Consider the following 22,014-nt stretch of genomic DNA (forward strand, 5'->3'; position numbering starts at 1 on the left):
CAAATATGTATTTCTATATAGACAGGACTAAGCTAATTAGGCTATATAATTTTGGCAATTTACTTTAGGAAAAGCCTTATGGACACGCTGCCTATTGCTTTTAATGTGCAATAAACACAACCAGTCGTGATGTTTTCACCTGATTGTCAAACAAGCACTTAAACAGAGCCGCTCCTGTAGGCTACCTGCGCGCATTCGTTCACTCACAAAATAATTTCAGCATTGAGACCCCAACAGTGCACTGTTCACCCACAATTCGATGAATGGAAAGAGACATCAGTTACAAAACACCTACGTGTAGTGTAATGAAATTCTGAGATTGTCATTAGGTCTACACTTGTAGCCTGAATTGATGCATCCACTGTTGTTCACGAGCGCCTCCGTGTCAGCCACTCTTCCCCGCCTTGACAAAATGTAAGTGTTATAAAACCACAACGCAATTTGGAGCGTATACCACTCCGCTTCCAGTCAATTCACTAATTTATCATGCTGCTATGTTAAATAATGGTGCAATAGCCAACATTTGTTTGGGCATGTTGTATTAATCGTGATAGGCTCGCGTTTTACCGGTACGGCATACCCCCACTATTTATTTAACCTGGATGCAGTACCTGACCATACCGCCTTACTTTAACCACTGAGGCTATGAAACAGACCCCATAACATTCGTTTCCCATTTTTGATAATACTTTACTTCAAGATCATTGTATTGAAATTAAGTGAAACTAAAAAGGATGGCATGAACCTTTAATCAAACCTCACATACATCATCATAAATGGGCTCTTATAATACTCAAGATGATTTTTAGACAGAAATGTGTTTGTTGTTACAAACATGTAGACAAATTAGGTTATTTTAGTTGGTACAACCACTACATTGATTTGTGATGTCCTGGTATCTATCAGAGGGGAACACAATGGACTGGATAATTCAACGTATATCATATCACTTCTTAATTCTTTAATGTCATAGCATTGTAAAACTACATTTTAATTCATTTGACAAACAAAACAAACAAAAGCTGTAAACCCGAACCTTGAACATTCTTGATAGGGAAACCCAACCAACCGTGTCATCAAACTGCAGTATGGAGAACTTATAGAAAACATACCTACACAGAGGAAAGCCAGGCCACTGTGAGTAACAGCTTCAATAACATCATAGGGGGGCAGCATGTTTCATGTTATTGGTCTTCATGATGCTCAAGCCTCTATAGAATTCACTATAGAGTAATAAAGATACATTTGAGCTGCATGATATGAGCTGGGTTATTCAGCATGCGATTTGGTGCTCGTATCAGGATTCTATCATTGTTGAATAAATAATCCTTTTTAAAAGGCCATCAGGATGGATTAAGGTGGATAAAACATCAGGTAGGCCACAGCAAGGTGCTCGACCTGACGCCTTACATGATATAGAAAAAGAGCGAAAAACAGTAACATACTGTGTCAACCTCATCCTACAAACCACTAGATTGGATTTGAGAATGACATGCTTATGCCTACAGTATTAACTGTTGACAGAACAATAGGCATGGTAGTGAATGAGTCAGGTGAAGGAATTTCATGTTGCATTCTCAAACTCCAGCGCGTGACTCCAGAGTTGATAACAGAGACACAGAAATGCATTTGGTTTGGAGGGCCGAAGAGAGAAGTTCAGAAAACAGGGAGCATTGGAATAAGTAAAGGGAGAAAGTAGCAAGGGAATACAGAATTTAGAATAACATGTAATATAGGTAGAGCCAGGAACTTATCCAGTCCTTGGCCATGTGACCTGACCAGAAGAAACTCTGGGATCCCACTAGATAACACAACCACAAAGTCAGATTCTACAGCCTCAAAGTCAAAATTGATGGAAAAATACATATATTTGGTCTTACTTTAAGGTTAGGGTAAAATCAGATTTTAAGAAGATTAATTGTAGAAATGGGCAGGGCTTAGCCATCATTTATATTTTGCCCTGTTTATCAAGTGTCGGAAAAAACTTGTCAATAATCAACTGACTGGCTTTCTTGATGTCTATAGTATTCTCCATGGTATGCAATCTGGTTTCCGCTCAGATTATGGATGTGTCACTGCAACCTTAAAGGTCCTCAAAGCTTTCTTAGTGTCCAACTTGCTTTCGCTACCCTTAACCTTCTTCTGAACACCTCCAAAACAAAGGTCATGTGGTTTGGTAAGACGAATGCCCCTCTTCCCAAAGGTGTTATTACTACCGCTGAGGGTTTAGAGCTTGAGGTAGTCACCTCATACAAGTACTTGGGAGAATGTCTAGACAGTGCAGTCCTTAACTCAGCACATATCAAAGCTGCAGGCTAAAGTTAAATCTAGACTTGGTTTCCTCTATCGTAATCGCTCCTCTTTCACTCCAGCTGCCAAACTAACCCCGATTCAGATGATCATCCTACCCATGCTAGATTACGGAGACATTATTTATAGATCGGCAGGTAAGGGTGCTCTCAAGCGGCTAGATGTTCTTTACCATTCAGCCGTCAGATTTGCCACCAATGCTCCTTATAGGACACATCACTGCACTCTATACTCCTTTGTAAACTGGTAATCTCTGTATACACGTCGCAAGACCCACTGGTTGATGCTTGTTTATATAACTCGCTTAGGCGTCTCTCCCACCTATCTCAGATGTCTACTGCAACCCTCATCCTCCACATACAACACACATTCTGCCAGTCACATTCTGTTAAAGGTCCCCAAAGCACACACTTTCCTGGGTCGCTCCTCTTTTCAGTTCGCTGCAGCTAGCGACTGGAACAAGCTGCAACACTCAAAACTGGACAGTTTATCTCAATCTCTTCATTCAACGACTCAATCATGGACACTCTTACTGACAGTTGTGGCTGCTTTGCATGATGTATTGTTGTCTCTTCCTTCTTGCCCTTTGTGCTGTTGACTTTGCCCAATGTTTGTACCATGTTTTTGTGCTGCTACCATTGTTGTGTTGCTGTCATGTTGTCATGTTTTGCTGTTATGTTGTTGTTTTAGGTCTGTTTTTATGTAGTGTTGAGTCCCTCTTGTAGTGATGTGTGTTTTGTCCTATATTTATATTGTATTAATTTTTTAAATCCCAGGCCCGTCCCCGCAGGAGGCCTTTTGTCTTTTGGTAGGCCGTCATTGTAAATAAGAATTTGTTCTTAACTGACTTGCCTAGTTAAATAAAGGTTACATTTTTTGAATAAACTTAATAATTATGACAGTGTGGCTGTGTTAACTCGAATTGACCCAAACTCTGGGCCGTTGGTTATAAGGAATGGATGGGAGCATGAGAAGAAAAGTAGTAGCAGTAGATGCACACAAACCATTTTGCCTGCTATTCTCACTCACAAAAGGAACTCAAAGGGCAGCAAAGAGATTGGATAAAGGAACCAGAAATGACACAACAGAGAGACCAATTCCAGGCTTTAGCTTACTAAAAATGCTGTAGACACATTGAGACGGATAGTCTCTTATCGTCACCTATTTGACTGTGCAAACAACTCCATTAAATATGCTTTTGTGTGTCGTGTCACACATTCTGTGGTAGCTAGTTCAGTTAGACAGCAGAGCCCACAGTTTGTGTGGATAAATCCTGAAATGTATTTACACAGGGAATGTACCATAGCCACTCCCTTCCCTATATTTTCTGTATTTATTCCCCACCATCGGAACCCCCCCCCCCCCCCCCCTTCTCTTTTACAGTAGTAGTATTGGTGCAGAGGCCAGAGAGCGGAGAGCCGAGCCTCTATGTCCGCACCTGGAATTTGCCGGCCTTGGTCATGTACTTGATGCCTTTGAATGGTTTGTATTTCTCCCCGTACATATCCAACCGATTCACCTTCAGTCCTGGAGAAGAACAAGTCAATTAAAAGAGAGAAGGTGTCACATTGTTATTTAATATGTATTCTGCAGAAAGTCATAAATCATTGATTTGGCCATTGCAAGAAAAGTAGCACACATCCCTTTTGGAAACAGATGCAAACCTCTGTGGGGATCCGATAGAGCAAATACAAATAGAGTATCTTGTCTCCATCTAGTGGTAGAAGGTGTCACTGTGAATAAACTGTGTGGATGTCATGTGGCTGACTAATATAGAGTTAGTAGATACAATATTAATATATTATCTAGGGTTAGATATTTCTTTCATCACAAAATTATTACGGTTAAGAATATGGGTAAAGTTAACTAATACTAGTTCAGCGGCTAAAGAGCAACTGCTACTCTAGAGTGTAATAACCAATTCTGATAAGGTGCTTTTAACCTGAAAGGGCCGACTGTTGGATCTTGAACTGGATGTTGATGGTGGGGTTCTCGTCTGGCTTGGAGGCCCCTGCCTGCAGGCTCATAGAGCCCTTTAGACTAGGCAGCTTCTGAGGGTTGATTTTACCCACGTCCCATGACAAGAGCTGCAAAGTGACAACACAGCAGCCTTCCACTGTTATTCCCACACAGGGAGAAGGGTATTGTTTTGAACGCTAACAGGTGGGTGCGAGGAGGAATTAACCAATTCATTAAATGTAAGATTATACAGTCATTCGAAAAGTATTCAGGCCCCTTGACTGTTTTCACATTTTGTTACGTTATAGCCTTATTCTAAAACAAAAATCCCTCATCATTTATACACAATACTCCATAAAGACAAGGCATAAACAGGTTTAGAAATGTTTGCTAATTCATTAAAAATATCACATTTAGATACGTATTCAGACCCTTTACTCAGTACTTTGTTGAAGCACCTTTGGCAGCGATTACAGCCTCGCGTCTTCTTGGGTATGACCCTACAAGCTTGGCACACCTGTATTTGGGGAGTTTCTCCCATTCTTCTCTGCAGATCCTCTCAAACCCTGTCAGGTTGGATGGGGAACGTCGCTGCACAGCTACTTTCAGGTCTCTCCAGAGATGTTTGATCAGGTTCACGTCCGGGCTCTGGCTGGACCACTCAAGGACATTCAGAGACTTGTCCCGAAGCCACTCCTGGCGTTGTCTTGGCTTTGTGCTTAGGGTCGTTGTCCTGTTGGAAGGTGAACCTTTACCCGAGTCTGAGGTCCTGTGTGCTCTGGAACAGGTTTTCATCAAGGATCTCTCTGTGCTTTGCTCCGTTTATCTTTCTCTCAATCCTGACTAATCTCCCAGTCCCTGCAGCCGAAAAACATCCACACAGCATGATGCTGCCACCACCATAGGGATGGTGCCAGGTTTCCTCCAAACATGACATTTGGCATTCAGGCCAAAGAGTTCAATCTTGGTTTCATCAGAACAGAGAATCTGGTTTCTCCTAGTCTGTGAGTCATTTAGGTGCCTTTTGGCAAACTCCAAGCAGGCTGTCATGTGCCTTTTACTGAGGAGTGACTTCTGTCTGGCCTATCTACCATAAAGGCCTGTTTAAGTCTCAAGGCCATCAGACTGTTAAACAGCCACCCCTAACATTGAGTGGCTGCTGCCGACATACTGACTCAACTCCAGCCACTTTAATAATGGGAATTGATGTAAAAAATGTATCACTAGCCACTTTAAACAATGCCACTTAATGTTTACATACCCTACATTACTCATCTCATATGTATATACTGTACTCTATACCAGCTACTGCATCTTGCCTATGCCGTTCTGTACCATCACTGTAACATCACATATATCTTTATGTACATATTCTTTATCCCTTTACACTTGTGTGTATAAGGTAGTAGTTGTGGAATTGTTAGGTTAGATTACTCGTTGGTTATTACTGCATTGTCAGAACTAGAAGCACAAGCATTTCGCTACACTCGCATTAACATTTGCTAACCATGTGTATCTGACAAATACATTTGATTTGATTGGTGGAGAGCCTTAGAGATGAGAGAACCTTCCAGAAGGACAACCATCTCCACAGAGGAACTCTGGAGCTCTGTCAGAGTGACCATCAGGTTCTTGGTCACCTTCCTTGGTTTTTGCTCTGACATGCACTGTCAACTGTGGGACCTTATATAGACAGGTGTGTGCCTTTCCAAATCATATCCAATCAATTGAATTTACCACAGGTGGACTCCAAGATGTAGAAACATCTCAAGGATGATTAATGGAAACAGGATGCACCTGAGCTCAATTTCGAGTCTCATAGCAAAGGGTCTGAATACTAATGTAAATAAGGTATTTCTGTTTGTATGTATTTGCAAAAATGTAGAAAAACCCATTTTCGCTTGTTGTTATGGGGTATTGTGTGTAGATTGATGACAATTTTTATTTAATCCATTTCAGAATAAGGCTGTAACGTAACAAAACGTGGGGGGGGGGGGGGGGGGGGGGGGTGGAAATCAAGGGGTCTGAATACTTTCCGAATGCACTGTATACCCTTTTGTATGTTTACAGCAGACACTAAACCTGTCAGGTAAATCCATGTCTGCATACACACACGCAGACTGTCACTCGCTTTCTCACATACCTTTTCCCAACACCTTACCTTAGTGACAGGGTCGAAGTTGTATGTCCCCTGGGAGGGGTTGAGGTTGGTGTTGAGGACTCCTCTGGGTAGCTGGCTGCTGATTAGAACAGCCTCTAACCCCTTCCCCATGGTCTGCTTGGGGCCCAGGGTCAGCTCAAAGCGGCCCTGAGAACTACCCTCCCTAAACGTGATGTTGTGCTTGACGTACACTGGGATGGCCACCAGACTGAGGGGTAGACACAGAGAGTGTCAGAATAACACAGGTAGGACAGGCACAGAGACAGAAACAGCACACTGAACACAAAGTGTGCAAGTAAGTGAATAATAATGAAAGAAAAAGTGTATTCTTTTCTGCACAGATGGCAGTTTGTTACAACTTTTAAACATGAAACTTCAAACATAAAATGTGGATATATAATTTAAACATTAAGAACATTACCATTCTGGCATTGCTGTAAAATATTGTTTCTGGGTTTTCCCAAGCCCAACCACAAGTGAATAATGATCCAATCTATACCAATAGATGTCCACAACACTATTCTATTGTACTTACATCTAATGCTTTGCCAAAAACATCCATTTAATAATTCATGGAACGTTAAACAAAACACAGGACTTCATCTAGCTAACAACTCAAGTTTTAGTTTGAGCCCCAACTACAATGTCAATTTTGAAATACCTTGTTGACCTTAATGGGTGGAGACTGAATTAAGACAATGAAAAGAAAAAGCAAACATTCAGATACGGTGTGTGTGTGTGTGTGTGTGTGTGTGTGTGAGTTATGCCTTGAGCACATAACATGATGTTTAGTCTGGCTTTGCAGAGGTAAAAAGAGCGCAGTACTGACTTCTGGCAGCTGACGTGATAGGAGAGCAGCCGGAAGTTTCCGTCTGGGGGGATAAAGGAGAGGATCCTCTCAGCTTCCCAGCGCTTGAACCTCACACACGGGTGGAAGCTCACATCATCTAGCAGACGAGGGTTCTGAGACAGGATCAGACAGGTGTATCAAGATAGAGAGAAGGGGGGGGCAGACAGGACCATTTTGACAGTTCAGTACAATAGTTAAAAATATGGTTTCAAGACAGAAGAGAAACAGACAGGAAGTCTACAGTTACACAACACAGGTCAAAAACATTACAAACATGAATTATTTCATAAGGAGAGGAAGAGAGGGAAAGGTTATTTGCTAAGGACAAGAGTGGATATAAACTACTGGCTAGAGCACGAGTGGGCAAACTACGGATCTGGCCCGCAAGACCATTCAATGGGTTAAAAAACAAACACGCCAGGCTACTCTTGAACATCTGAAAGGAGATAGAAAGTAGGAATTATAAATTATAATGGACATATATTTTCAAATAACTGCCCTTTTTCTTGACCTTAAATTAATTTTGACAAAACAAACAGGTTTGGGGGAAAAAAATCTGTGCAGCCAACCGCTGAATTTTGAAATCCCGATGTGGCCCTCGAGCCAATATTATTGCCTACCCCTGAACTAGAGAGAGAGAGAGAGAGGACCCACCATGAACGAGAGAGTGAGGTCAGGCATGCCTGTTAGTTTCACACAGGCATCAATCACCCCCTGGATCTCTGCTGTGATAGTGGAGCCTAACAGTGTGTGAGAGAAACATGGAGAGAGATGGAGAAAGAGTCAATCAGAATGTCAAGATCTGTGTTTCTGTTGTTTTTAACGGGTCAGGTCAGGTTTAGCTGACAGCATGATGGGGCAGTGGGCCAACTATACCTGATTTATCAATGATGGCATCAATCTCCTCCACTACATCAAAATAGGCCTCGTTGTTGGTATACTTGACTCCAGTGCGTCGCCATGGCACTACAGACAACTGTCCAGTAGGGAGCTGCTCCCCTACATTGGTGCTGCCTACAGACAACAGAACAGTCAAATATGACACAAACATGATGTACACATTCAGATAGTTGTATACAGTGACATGGGTCTAAATGAAAAGTTTAAAAACATACAGTATTATTTCCAATGCTGCCAATAATTATGAATAATTAAGAAATAATGATGAACACATATGTCATGACTAAGGGCCTGTTTTTCATGGTCAGGTTATGTGGTATAATACTATGAGGTTGAGGTTTTTAATGGTCAGGAAAAAGTGATGACATAGTGACTGTGTAGAGGCAGACATGGTCATCTTCAGGCACCTGTGATGGTGTTAACCACTGTGCGCAGGATGGTGGGTGGCTTGATGAGCTCTTTGAGGATGTTGGACTCTGTGGCCAGGGGGAAGCCATTGTCCAGCATCTCTTCTAGCAGCTCATATACTACCACCACATTGTCCTTGATCGCTGCCTCTGTGCACACTCCAAAATAGTCCTAATAACAGGGAGGGATGAGTATATTCTGATCAATGACTTACGACTTCCTTTAAAAAGTAAAAACACTTGTAACTTAACAATAAGACAATCAGTAACTCAGAGAGAGTGACCAGTTCTAAGACTCTAGACTGCTGGACAGATTACATTGCAAGGTAGACCTAGGTGGTGGTGGTGATGAAGAGCCTGAACAAGTACAAGTGAAAGCATGAAAAGTTAGTATACCAAGTACAAACCTGGAATGTATCAACTACCCTGTGTAGGAACTCGATGACAAAGAGCGGCGGCACCTCGCTCTGGATGACCGCCACAAAGTAGATGCGGTGCCTGAGGACGCTGATGAGGTAGTGGTGGGGGGTCGGGATGACGGGGGGCACATTCTCCGGCTCACTGGCGCGCTCTTGCGCCTCGAAGAAGTAGTCGCACACGGAGCGGCTCACAACGCTCTTCCAGTGTTTCTCCAGGAAAATGTCCCCGGAGGAATTCACGAGGAACAGGCTGTGGATCATTTTGGCTGGAAGCTGAGATAGGAAAATAAGAATTTAGCGACTCTAAAACGGTTTTAGCTATACCATCCCATGCAGTTGGAATAAAGTCTGAGTTACGCCGCGCTTGTGGTACCTTCAATAAATATAGACATACATATATGAGCAGTGACAATGTTTCATGTTGGGTGACACGATTTCATTAAATATTCGGTCCTGCTATCAGGTTCCGCAGTGGGCGGCCGTGCTACGGGTAGGTTACCTGCATGCACACGAACCTGTGCAGTAATAAGATGAGTCGACGGTAATATGGTATTTTACTGGAAGACAGGCCTGCATCTGTATCCCTACAACATCCGTGATTCAGACCCTCCTCCCGCCACACACAGTTGTCTTGTGACAGCAGGCGATCCCGTCATTCAGCGATGGTGAATACCGAGAACGGAATTAATCATGCATTGCTCTCAATATTTTACTGCTATTCCGTCTGTTTAGAAAGTGTAATTACATACCAAAGACAATCTATTGGTGTTTTCCTCTCGCCTTCACCTTTTCTCAATGAAAGATTAGAAAATGCCTTCGCTTCTTCTCCGTTAGCTGGAACGGAATGAGGAAGCTGACACCAGAGAGGACCAATCGGAGACGAGAAACAGCAAGAATTGCCCGCCTCTTCCAAATAGTGATTGGTCCAAAGTGCGGAAGTTTCTTAACATCAGACTCGGAATTCGATTGTAATTGGACAGCGCCTATTAAACGCCAGATGAACACGCACCTTGATTGGCTCACCAAAACGGTCTGTCTGACATTTTGTGTCAAGACATCGTCCACGGATCGTATCAGATTTCATCTTGTGGATACATTTTGTTGATACATTCTATTCATGAGAAATGCAATTTTAAATGGTCCTCTGTAGCTCAGTTGGTAGAGCATGGTGTTTGCGACGCCAGGATAGTATTATATTTTTGTATTTTAAAATAGCGAAGGCTTCTTGAATATGTTACACATAATAGGCCACTAATGTGCAATAGAGATAATAGGCCAACTGTTAAATCAGTATATCATCTGACCCTTTGACAGTTCCCTATGTGATTCTGTAAATGATAAATAGGATAATATAATCGCTCACTCTGGCTTATATTGAAGATGTAGCAGGTATTGAAGATGTGGCAGGTGTCTTGACAAGTAGAAAGCTGTTGATGGGGATGATGGTACATTTTCTTCATAGGGTTCCTTTGAATGGAATGTCAGACTTTTTGCAGTCACCGACGAGCCTTTGATCCACTCTTCTGTGCACTGGATCTTATATGAGCCCGCTTCGCATAGCAATATTTACAGGCTTTTTATCTGCAAAGAAGCACAAATAATGTAAGCAAGCACCATTAGTTTCTAAATAAAGAAACTATTATCATTGCCAAGGAGCAATTATTAGAATTGGTAGGAGTCAGAACAATAGAGCCAAGAAATACCATGACAACATAAATGGCTCAACATAATTTATTTTTGTTTTATGTTAAAATGTACAGAGTTCTTTGAAAGTACTTGCTAAGAAAGAAAAAACTAATAAATGGAAATACATACAGGGACTAAGTAGAGAGATCGAGGCAGCCGGGCGCTATCAACCTTCACAAGGCACCCAGCCAGCCCCATTCCTCTCTATATCTTGCGCTCTCTCTTAGCTTACAACGCACCATGTACAATTACAAAGGATACAAAAAGGGAAGCGATATAAACAGACAAATATACTGAGCTCATTTTTACATGCCTCTTAAATGTAAAGAAGTCGTCCTATTCACACACAAATAATCCAAACAAAAGAACAGCTAAGTGACCTTTAGATATTTGTTTTTTCCTTTTGTTTTAAAATAGCATTAATATACTACACAAAGATAGAAAACTCTAGAGATGAGTGGAATGGAGAGGTTAAAGGCATCTTAAATTCACTAAAAGTGAGTGGTATTTTTTTTTTTTTTTTTGAATTTCTTTATAATATTACCTCAAGAGTCAAGCTAAAAAATATGTATTGTTTTTGTTCCTGAAACAGAAGTGAAAAAAATGACAGTACCAATATCAACGTCAGAATTTCTTTATATTATAGAAAAAACATTCTCTACAATAGGTTCTAAAGTCAAAAAGAGTCAGCTTGTGTCATAAAAGAAAGCTGCCCAGTCTGATCAAATTCAGAGGAAATAAAACAAACAAACGAAAAACAATACACACAAATAATATATGAAACGTCAGGTCTGTAAGAAAAGTATCCTCATTTTGACTTTGAATACTGGAACACTGAGACAACTGGGTAAATTCTTAACCCACCCTCCCCATCCTAACACGGTAACCATCCAGATGTTTGTGTGTGTGGTGGGCTTACACAATGCACAGTATTTGGCATTGGCCACCTCTCTAGATGCTGATGGTCCATAGAGCTCAGACATCTCTACTAGTCAATGGGAGTGCACGTTAGACTTGCACAGATTAACTGGTTAACAGAAAACACCCTTCAGAGAGGATGCCTGTCACTAACACTTAACAAAGCGGCTCAGCTGATTTCCAACAGCGGATGTTCCTTAAAGCAGTGAGTTTGACCTCAAATGTCTGTGTATTTATTTATTCCATGGAAGGTAAACTGCATGGGGCTGACAGATGTACACCATCAATGGCCAAATAGCCTTCTATGGAGTGTGATGAAAAACGTGTGAATGCTGCAATGGGAGACTGGTGGACTGTGCTGTGAATCAACAGGAAGTACCAGAACATTTACACCTAATCATTTCAGAACAAACAGCTACAGCATCCTGTGGGTGATGCTGAGATGACTACTGGTTGATTTATGGACAGACTAATGGACCCCTCGTCTCTGCTCCATCACTGTATTCCACTGTTCTGCCCTGATACACACCGTCTTGCCTGGAAGACCCTCCACACTTGTTACTCTGTTGTTCTCCAATGAGGCCCCACTTCTACTCATATCTGAGACAAATGCCACGGCTCACCGTGTGTGTGAGAACGTGTCGGAGCTAGAGGGTGAACCACCATTCCAGTATGCCACGATCAAAGCATAGACAGGTTGGACTGCACACAAGTTCTTTTCAACAGCTGTCAAAATAAAAACAAAAGTATTCAAAATAATAATAAAATTAAAAAAACAAGTCCATCTACAATTATAATCATAGTCTCTTTTTTAAAGGTAAGGCTTCCTATTTCAATTAAAAGATTGTGTGCATGGTTTCATATATTTAGTTGACCACTTTTTTTTCCTTTCTCAGTTTAGACAATGTAAGGTCCTCCAAAGTCCATCTTCCTCTTCCACCTCCTCCACTCTCTGCCAGGTAAACAGTGGAGAGGAGCTCTTCCGTTAGCGTAGAAACTGTGCCAGAGGAGCATGTCGTTTAGGTCTGACTAGACTAGAGCAGTCTGCCATACAGTACCAGGGGACCATTTAGCCGTGATGTATCGCCCCAGCTCTGCCAGCTCACTCCCTACACAGCCAGCTTGGGGGGGAAATGTGTCCAACTGAATGGAACAAAATGACAACATACAAAACAGAAAAACATAGTCCTCCCTCTCTTTGCGCTCGCTCGGGCTTTGGAGAGGGTGGATACAACAGTAAGTCATTCAGTAAAGAGAGTCCCTCCCTCCATCAGCGAGTGTCAGGTCAGGTTGGAGAGTGTTCCTCCCATCTCCGTCTCTAGAGCTGCGGTGTTGTTCTTCGGTGCTCTGCTCATCTGCTCATGTAAGGCGACTGTTTGGGGACGCCGGCGTAGCTGTGGTGGGTGGGGCCCGTGTACATCATGTTGCCGTGGTGATTGGGCTGCATAGGCTGCTGTGGGTACCCCTGTCCCCCCATCATGCCCATCTGCATCTGCATGGGGTACTGGGTGGGCTGGTTCATGTAAGGGGGGTTCCCATGGTAACCACTGTTCATCATGGGCTGTGGCATGCGGTAGCCTGCCGACATGGCGTTCAGCTGGTTCATGTTCATGGTGTTGTAGCCGGCCGGCGTGGGCATGAGGTTGGGCATCATGCCACGCTGCACAGCCAGGGTGCGGGGCGAGCCCTGCATGGCCACGGCCCCAGAGCTGCGTCCGTACAGTTGCTGCTGGTGCGGGGAGGGAGCGGGGGCCAGCTGGGCCTTGGAGCGGATGGAGATGTGGCCCTTCACCGTGGCCATTTGGCCCTGCAGCCGCTGGGTGTGGGGCGGGGGAGGCAGGCCGATGTTGCTGGAGGGCATGTTGCACTGCAGCTGCAGGGAGCCCAGGTTCATGGAGCCAGAGCTCAGTTGGGGAGGGGGGGTCATGGTGGCCTGGCCCTGGGCTAAGGGAGGGAGTGGGGAGGGGGAGAGCTGAGCCAGCCCGGGGTTAGACAGAGAAACACTGGTGGCGTAAGATGTGACAGAAGCCGAGTGAGAGTAGGGCATGGCGTGGGGGTCCATGATGGTGTTGGTGAGCTGCTGCAGCTTAGCCAGGCTGAACGTGGCCGAGGGCTGGGGGTAACCCCCTGCACCAAAGTCCTGGCCCATCCGCTCATACAGGCTGCGGCCCCCTCCCTGGGAGGCACTCTCAGGGATCTCCATGATCATAGGCGTGGAGCCAAAGCCGTTCCCCATACTGCACTGGGACAGAGGTTGCTGCTGCTGGGGCGGGTGGGGGGTCGGAGGGGCCGAGGGCGGGGGGTGGGGAGCCTGCTGCTGCTGAGGGGGCTGATGCTGCACCTTTTTCTGGGACTGCTGGCTGGCGCTGGGCAGCCTCTCGATCACACAGCTCTGAGGGGACTTGATGCCTTGGTGGGTGTTGGCAGATGGGGGACGGGGTGGGGGCGGGGGCACGCTGTTGTTGCCACCATTGTTGCCTCCCGCCCCGTTATTGAGCCCTGGTCCAGTTTGTTGGATGAGACTGCAGCTGCCCATGGCGAGCTGTGATGTCACTGCGCCGCTGGAAGACGTGAGACAGGGCGCCGGGACAAAGGAGCAGCTGTTGCCCTGTGAGGAGGATGTGACCGAGCTGGAGGAAGAGGAGCCCGTCGATGACGAGGAAGAGGCAGCCACAGCCACCGCCGCATGGTTACTGCCGTTGTTCCCTCCCCCGTTGCCCCCGCCACCCATGGTGGAGTCGTAGCTGCTGGGATTGTCGTAGTTCTCTGTGGTGCTCTCGATGCTGCCCAGGTCGCTGAAGCCACTGTCCACCACCTGCTGGGAATGGTCAGACACCGACGGAACGTCCATCATGGGACTGGTCTCCATGTTCTGCTGGGATGGGGCCGACAAGGAACTGGGGTGCTCAGGAGTGATCTGGGTGTACCCTCCCCCCGTTGCCCCTGTTCCCCCAGTAGGGCCTGGTGTGCCCCCTCTTTGCTGCCCCAGCCCAGATTCCATCATGCCTGCTGGGCTGTTGATGGAGCGGACTGACTGGCTGGGTAAGGGGGGCATGGGGGGGTTAGTGTGGGGCAGGGGGCTGCTGTGCTGGGAGGTTCCACACTCCTCCACCAGGGCAAGGTGGGTAGTCTCCTCCTCGGCCTCCCCGGCATGGCTGTAGCTCTGTAGGGTGCGGCAGGCGGCCAGCGTCTCTTCACAGTCCTGGTAGGTTCCGTGGGAGACCCCGTGGCTCTCTGGCTCCTCGTCCTGGGCCTCTCCCTGGGTCAGAGACTGGACCGCCTGCACCGTCTCCAGGTCCAGCTCGTTGCTGTGGTGGTGCTGACCATGGTGGGACCCGTGGTGGTGGCTCAGCTCCTCCTTGAAGGAGTCGGGGTGCTGGTGAGGGTGCTGGGGCTCCATCAGCAGCGTGACAGTCTTGTCCTCAGGGTGCAGTAGCTGCAGCTCCAGGGGCTCAGACGGGACTGAGATGGCCGTCACCGTTTCCACCGCCGCGGCCGCTGCTGCTGACTCCTCTGCCTCCCGCCGCCTTCTCTCGTCCTGTGCCGCGTCCAGAGGCCGGCACTTCACTTCCTGCAGCTCCTCCGCCTCTTCGTCCTCCTCTTCGTCCTCCTCCTGCTTGCTGACGTAGGAGTCTCTGGCCTGCACACTGCCCTGCATGTCTAAAAAACCTTCCCCGCCCTGGGGTTCTTCTTTGACGGGAGGAGAGCAGGCGGGGGAGGTAGGTTCTTCCTCGTCGTCTTCATCCTCTTCCTCAGAGTCCTGGCTCTTCCGCTTTTTGCTGTTGCTCTTGTCCACCAGGTGTCCATCTCCTTCATCGTCTGCATCGTGGTCATCGCTGCGTCTGCTGCCTGAGCCCGGCGTGGCCGCAGTCCTTCTGCTGCTGGTGCCCAGGGTGGCACACTCTTCATCCTCCCTCTCCTCGTCTTCCTCACCCCTGTCGGCCATGACTCTGTCCGTGTCTGGTCTACTGGGCTGGGGAGCCCTGGGGCCTCCAGTAGAGGACGGAGAGAGCAGGGAACGGGACGGTGGATGGCTGAGCTTGTCCTCTACCCAGCCCCTCGCTGTCTCCTCCTCCTCTGGCTCTGAGACAGTGGGCTGCTTTGGGACTGGTTGTTGTCGCAGGGCTGGGTTTTTGGGCGGTCTCCCCCGCCTCTTGGGGATTCTCTGCTCCACGGGCTTGGGAAGGTAGTCATCCTCTTCATCAGAGTCTTTGTGTTTGTCGTTGTCGGTAGCTGTGGCTCTGGAGGCCCTCTTGCATGCTCGGTCCTCTAGCTGCTGGAGGGGCTTGTCTAGCTGCTGCACCCCTCCCAGACCCAGCCTCTGTCTCTCTGCCTCCTGCCTCTCGGCCTCCTCCTGGGCCCGCTGCTTGCGGCCCGGCTTCATCTTGATCTTGGGGGGTGGAGAGTCCCCTGAGTTGGTCAGGCTAGTGTCCCCTGCATTCGGCTTTGCCCTGCTGCCAGGGGGTCTGCCCGGCCGTTTCTTCCAGTGCAGGGGCTTACGGGGCTTGCCCTTGGGCCAGCCTTTCTTCTTCTTGACAGGGGTCTCTGGGTTGGCCACCGGGGTCTCTGCTGAGACCGTGGGCTCTGGGTTCCGTTGGAAGGACGCTGGCTTCAGAACAGGAGTGGGTTCTGTACAAGAACAGAGAATGGGAGAGAAATCCATTGTTACACATGCATATCTACTCAAGCAAGTACTGCACATCAATGCCTAGCTAACATACAGCTCTGTTCCAACATGTACTATACACCAACACCTTGGTATATAAATAACTGCTCTGTTGGCCCTAAGGACTCCTATGGCCTCACCATCCTCCTCTGACTCTGTGAGGTTGGCTCGTTGGGCTCTCTTGGGCGGTGTCTCTGTGTGTCGTAGGGCGGAGCGGGCCGGGGGGTAACACCTCAGGGGGTGTCCCAGGGGGCTCTCCTCCTCCAGCCGGGGCATGGGCCTCTCAGAGTCAGAGTCTACGAAGGGCTCGTCCAGCACCTCGGTTGTTTCAGAGATGGTCTCTGTCACCACGCTGCTGTGGGCGTGGCTGTGGCTGCGCTGACGCATGCGCCTCTTCCTCAACGGCTTCTGTGGAGACATGGGAACAGCTATTGAAATATAATACAGACAAGCAAACAAGCAGTAAGTAGTAACAAATAATCTTGCAAATGTTTCTTTAGAGATTCCTACTATCTCATCATTTCAAGTGACCTGTATCAAGAAGAACTTTATTCTTTCCATTCACCTTGCACTTGAGCCCCAGGGTGGGCTTTGTGAGGATGGGTGGGGAGTGAGTCCGCCTCTCCTCGTCATCATCATCTTCATCCTCCTCCTCCTCTTCCTCGCTGCTTTCACTGAAGCAGCTCCGTCTGACTGGAGGCGGGTCGCTGAGCCTGGGCGCCAGGGGCAGCTGGGGCAAGGTTTCTCCAGGACCCTCACTCAGCCTGCGCTTGGGGGCCCTCTTCTTCCTGGGAGGGCGCCCTCTGCTGCGTGGGGGAGGGACAGCAGGGTGCCTGCCAAGCATCTCTAGGGGCCTGAAGGTACCTGTAGAATCAGCCAGATGTCTGTCTAAAGAGAACAGGGAGGGTGGGCTGCTGCCAGAGGTGGAGCTGATTTTAGTGCCCTCAGCCCTGTCCTCCTCATCGAAATCCTGCACCTCCAACCGCTTCTTTGGAGGTCGTCCCGGTCCCGGCCTCCTCTCAGTCCGTGGCCCGTCCTTCACCTTGCCCCAGGGCCAGTTCTTGGGTGGGCGGCCCCTGCCCCTGCGCTCTCCGTTGGCGGGGGGAGGGGACCGGTGGTCGGGGATGGGCGGGGGACAGCGGACTGGGGAGGAGGCCGGAGAGCTTTGGCTGGTGGGGAACCCCGGGAAGCACTTTATCATCTCCTCCTCCTCCTCTTCCTCTTCTCCTCGGGCGAGCCAGGGGAGTGGAGACACTTTGTGGCTAGGCTTGATCTGTAAAATATTAACTCAATTTACCTCTAATCCATTCAAGTCATTGTTGTAATGTCATTCATCTGAAATAAAAAAATATACTGAAGTATTATTTTATGCACCTCCTTGCAGGTATCCTCTCCTTCCTCCTCCTCCTCCTCCTCCTCCTCGCCCTCTGAAACCACAGTGTTGGTGACGATGACGGGGGTCCAGCGGAGACAGTCCGGGTCCACCTCTAGCAGCCGGGGCCTGGCGGTGAGACAAGCCATGTGGCTGGACACCAGCTTCTCCTTACGCACCAGAACTAGCCTACAGGGGGACAGAGACAGTTTGGTTAACTCTACAGGGAGGGAAGAACTACTCTGAACAAATGACGGCTGCCAAACAGACGCGTTCTATGCTGTAGAACGTCATGCCAGCTTTCAATGGGCTTGTAGTTTAGCAGGTTGTTGCTAATTTCTGCATCGTTGAATTTGTGTCATCATGATTATGCCTCTGAGTGTGTGAGAGAGTTTCTCACCGCTCCCCTCTCTGCTCCAGCATGTTGAGGTGGTGCAGCGTGGCAGTGATATCCTGGGGGCAGATGCCAGTGATCTTGCTGAGGCGTCGGATGGTGAGCTGGCGGTCGCGGACCTCATGGAGACACTCCAGCACCACGCTGCGCCAGTAGGCCATGTATGACAGACGACCCAGGTCTGACAGGGGCTTCTCTGGGGAGCCGGGCTGGCCCTCCTGCTTGGACAGCAGGTAGCCTGGAAGGGAAGGGGTGAGAACAAGATCAATGTTAAAATCGGTAGACTATACAAGGTCAATTGACATTGGTGTATACAATTCAGTCTATGACTGTTGGTGTATAAAATTCAGTCTATGACTGTTGGTGTATCCAATTCAGTCTGACTGTTGGTGTATCCAATTCAGTCTGACTGTTGGCGTATCCAATTCAGCCTATGACTGTTGGCGTATCCAATTCAGCCTATGACTGTTGGCGTATCCAATTCAGCCTATGACTGTTGGCGTATCCAATTCAGCCTATGACTGCTGGCGTATACAATTCAGCCTATGACTGCTGGCGTATACAATTCAGTCTATGACTGCTGGCGTATACAATTCAGTCTATGACTGCTGGCGTATACAATTCAGTCTATGACTGCTGGCGTATACAATTCAGTCCGACTGCTGGCGTATACAATTCAGTCCGACTGCTGGCGTATACAATTCAGTCCGACTGCTGGCGTATACAATTCAGTCCGACTGCTGGCGTATACAATTCAGTCCGACTGCTGGCGTATACAATTCAGTCCGACTGCTGGCGTATACAATTCAGTCCGACTGCTGGTGTATACAATTCAGTCCGACTGCTGGTGTATACAATTCAGCCTGACTGCTGGTGTATACAATTCAGCCTGACTGCTAGTGTATACAATTCAGTCCGACTGCTGGTGTATACAATTCAGTCCGACTGTGTATTATAAAAAAATCCTACTATCTCTACCACAACATGATAGTGGTTCAGCTTTCCTCAAAACAACCACCTTCTAAAGCATCCCATTCCAAACAGCTAAGCGGAGTAGGAAGGGGCCAATGAGGTTTCACTTATTCAACTCAACAAGGATTTGGACTGGACATTATTCATTACAGCCACTTTGAATCAGATCCCAAAGTGTTGCTAGTTCAATTCAATGGGATTGACTGCTATTCTGATGGCATTGACCCAAAACTTGACAGCAGCTTAGAGCAATTTGCACTGCATCAAAGAGGAGCTGTAGCTGAGCCTGGGCGGAGCTCCTTACTGAAGTCGATGAGGAAGCGACCGTAGCCTTTGCGCTGGTACTGGGGAAGAATCATGATGCAGGACACGTTGTACTTCTGTTGACAATGCTTCTCCTGGAGGGGGAAAGAGAACGTGAGAGATTCCAATGAGGGGGGGAAAGGCATGGTAATGTACTCTTGAGAAAAAGTAGAGGTCTCTGTGTGTGTGAAGATCATTGCAGTGTTTTGGCAGCTATTCTGTATGTTAATAAGTGCACCTGCATCCGTACAGACAGTAAGCGGTGAGACAGAGCATCAAAGCAGCAGAGGTTTCTCTGCATACTGAGGTATTTCACTAGCATACTGAGGTATTTCACTAGAACAAAATGAAGGTGCGTCCAGACACTGATCTAAAGACTTTGTGCAATTCCACTAATGGTTAAGGTTAGGATTTATGGGAGGGTAAGCTGATCCTAGATCTGTCCCTAAAGGCAACTTTAGGGTTTAACCGGTTGTGATTATTTATGGATGTGTTTATTTTGGATGATTTGGTGGTTAGACGTACCTTAGAAAAGTAGCCCACCAGGTGGCAGCCCTTGCTGTCATTCTGTGTTAGAACGTAGAAGAGGAAGGGCTCCACGTCGTAGTACAGCGTCTTGTGATCCAGGAACAGCTTGGCCAACAGACACAGGTTCTGACAGTAGATTGTGCTCATATTCCCATCCACCTGAGAAAACAAAACAAACACACCATGAATAAATTAAATGAATGAAAACCTGTATTGCCTGAAAGGAATCTGATTTGCATGACATGAGCACAGAGAGCAACCACCAAGCTGCCGAGGCAAACGTGCACATGAATATACCAAATACAAGTATTACATGAGTTTGACTACAATGATCCAAGTTCAAAAGGGCAGTCTTGACTGCACCATTCAGCCCGTTTCCGAACCTTAAAATGAGTAACTATGAGACTGACACACGTGGGATATGGGAGGAGGGGACTAGTCTCAGACAGTAATGACAATGATGTGAGCCATGGCATCTCTGGTGTCCCTGGCTGGGAGAGAGAGAGAGGAGGAGAGGGGCTCCCTGGCACATAGCCTGACATCCCAGCTATTCTACTCTGCTGCTGACTGAGGATGAGTCAGTAGGGGATGAGTCAGTAGGGGACGAGTCAGGACGGGACGGGCTGCAGAGGCAATGAAACCAGAGCTGCAGACGCCATCCTACCAGACAGACAGACTGCCCCTCAATTAGGCTGCGTTTACACAGGCAGCCCAATTCTGATCTCTTTTCCACTAATTGGTCTTTTGACCAATCACATCAGATGTTTTTACATCAGCTCTTTTTCAGTGCCGATCTGATTGGTCAAAAGTCACATTTGTGAAAAAAATATCACAATTGGGCTGCCTGTGTAAACGCAGTATGTAGAGTTCTCAATTCTCAACCTTCAGTCCACAGAGAGTCTTTGTGACACTGAGCACAGGATGTGGCAGGAGCGGTGTGGCTTGTGGCAGGGCGGTGGCCTCCATCTGCTTCGCTCACTTTCTCTGTCTGTATTCCTCTGTCTCTCAGTCTGTCTCACCTCGAACACGGAGACACCATCCTTCCTGTAGATCTCATTGGCTGGAGGGTGGAACCAGGCACACTTCCTCATGTGCTGGAAGAGGATGCTGCGACTCTTCACGTAACGCAGGCAGAACTCACACAGGTAGAGCTTAGGCAGTCTGGGACAGGAGATGGAGGGCAATGGATGAGGACCAGACAAGAGCAAAACTGACTAAGTCATTAACATCAATTATACGAACACAAACTAACAGTGGACTGACTCAGAGTGGAGCATGTGAAATGTTTGTGCTCGTTTACCTGCTGAACTCTTGCGGATACGGAGAGGAGTACCAAGTCTGGATCTCAAACTTGCCAAACTCGATGACAGACGGGCAACGCATTTGGGGATCTGGAGGGCCGGTCACCCCCACTTTCTGCATAGGCAAGAGAAAGAGAGAGAAAACGAGAGCAGAGAAGGGGGGTTCAGGTTTGGAGCTCCAGTATCAAGTGAAGGCCAGGTTTTCCAACAGGGGATTAAGAAAAGAACATGGATCAGACCGAGATTACACACCAGGGATTACTGGGCCTCTGACTGCCCCCTGCCTAACCCAGCATGGTATGCCCGACACACACACTAGGGCCTGGCACGCACCGGCAATCAAACACACAGTGACAGAAAGACATATACACACGCCAAGGCACACCCACACAGGCACAGTAAAACAAACAGGCACACCCACTCCGGCTCCTGTGCAGCTGGCACCCTGACGCCTGCTTACATAATTATTATTAGCTCTCTGGTCTGTCTTGAGTGGAAACTCCAAGCATCTGCCACTGGGTTCTGCTGACACGCGCTGGTAATCACACACTCCCAAACAAAAACACACACAAGGCCAGTCGACCCTGCCTACAGAGTCAGGTCTGCTTTGAATCTTTTTCACTGACTGATGTGAGAGAGGATCCACTCTCAGAGGAACACAAAAAAGGCTCACAATGGGTCTAGTCTACAATGTAGTTGTAAACAAACCACAACAGGAAACCATCAATTATAAAATACGAAGTTGAAATAACGCTGAGCTTGCACCTACTTTTCACCAGCCTTTCCTATTCTCCTAAGACAAGAATCAAACACTGCGTTGGGACAGAGCGTTTCTCCTGTGATGTACGGCAGTGATCTGAAGCTCTGA

The 22,014-nt window shown here is 47.3% G+C and overlaps 2 protein-coding genes across 6 annotated transcripts in view; both read right to left on the reverse strand.

Moving 5' to 3' along the window:
* Positions 1-730: 730 nt before the first annotated feature.
* On the reverse strand, positions 731-9,867 carry LOC109896079 (AP-3 complex subunit mu-2-like). 3 transcript variants are annotated; one of them, XM_020490305.2, is made up of 9 exons: positions 9,756-9,867; positions 8,995-9,279; positions 8,588-8,759; positions 8,157-8,294; positions 7,935-8,020; positions 7,260-7,393; positions 6,431-6,638; positions 4,253-4,397; positions 731-3,837 (listed from the first exon to the last, which is right to left on the reverse strand). In XM_020490305.2, exons 2-9 carry the CDS (start codon positions 9,265-9,267, stop codon positions 3,737-3,739), a joined length of 1,257 nt encoding a protein of 418 aa, XP_020345894.1. In that variant the 5' UTR covers positions 9,268-9,279; positions 9,756-9,867; the 3' UTR covers positions 731-3,736. The 3 variants fall into 3 exon arrangements, with proteins under 3 accessions (XP_020345894.1, XP_020345893.1, XP_020345895.1); XM_020490304.2 differs by having other exon boundaries at positions 9,506-9,853; XM_020490306.2 differs by having other exon boundaries at positions 9,522-9,850.
* An 854-nt stretch (positions 9,868-10,721) lies between these two features.
* Positions 10,722-22,014, reverse strand: part of LOC109896078 (histone acetyltransferase KAT6A) — a 62,935-nt gene continuing 51,642 nt past the window's right edge. For all 3 annotated transcript variants that reach the window (XM_031829787.1, XM_031829786.1, XM_020490303.2), the window contains exons 9-17: positions 21,146-21,261; positions 20,865-21,006; positions 19,843-20,004; positions 19,319-19,412; positions 18,049-18,280; positions 17,651-17,837; positions 16,842-17,549; positions 16,417-16,684; positions 10,722-16,239 (exon numbers count right to left, since the gene is read on the reverse strand). In XM_031829787.1, coding sequence (XP_031685647.1) covers positions 12,962-16,239; positions 16,417-16,684; positions 16,842-17,549; positions 17,651-17,837; positions 18,049-18,280; positions 19,319-19,412; positions 19,843-20,004; positions 20,865-21,006; positions 21,146-21,261 — 5,187 coding nt within the window. In that variant the 3' untranslated portion in view covers positions 10,722-12,961. The remainder of the gene's footprint in view (positions 16,240-16,416; positions 16,685-16,841; positions 17,550-17,650; positions 17,838-18,048; positions 18,281-19,318; positions 19,413-19,842; positions 20,005-20,864; positions 21,007-21,145; positions 21,262-22,014) is intronic.

This window comes from Oncorhynchus kisutch, linkage group LG8 (genome assembly GCF_002021735.2).
Source record: "Oncorhynchus kisutch isolate 150728-3 linkage group LG8, Okis_V2, whole genome shotgun sequence".
Lineage (NCBI taxonomy): Eukaryota > Metazoa > Chordata > Actinopteri > Salmoniformes > Salmonidae > Oncorhynchus > Oncorhynchus kisutch.

Excerpts from the sequence above, each read along its gene's own strand:
- LOC109896079 (XM_020490304.2), bottom strand. Across the intron at positions 8,760-8,994 it reads GGGTAGTTGATACATTCCAG|GACTATTTTGGAGTGTGCAC; the intron begins GTTTGTACTTGG and ends CCCTGTTATTAG. Across the intron at positions 4,398-6,430 it reads ACTTCGACCCTGTCACTAAG|CTCTTGTCATGGGACGTGGG; the intron begins GTAAGGTGTTGG and ends GTCACTTTGCAG.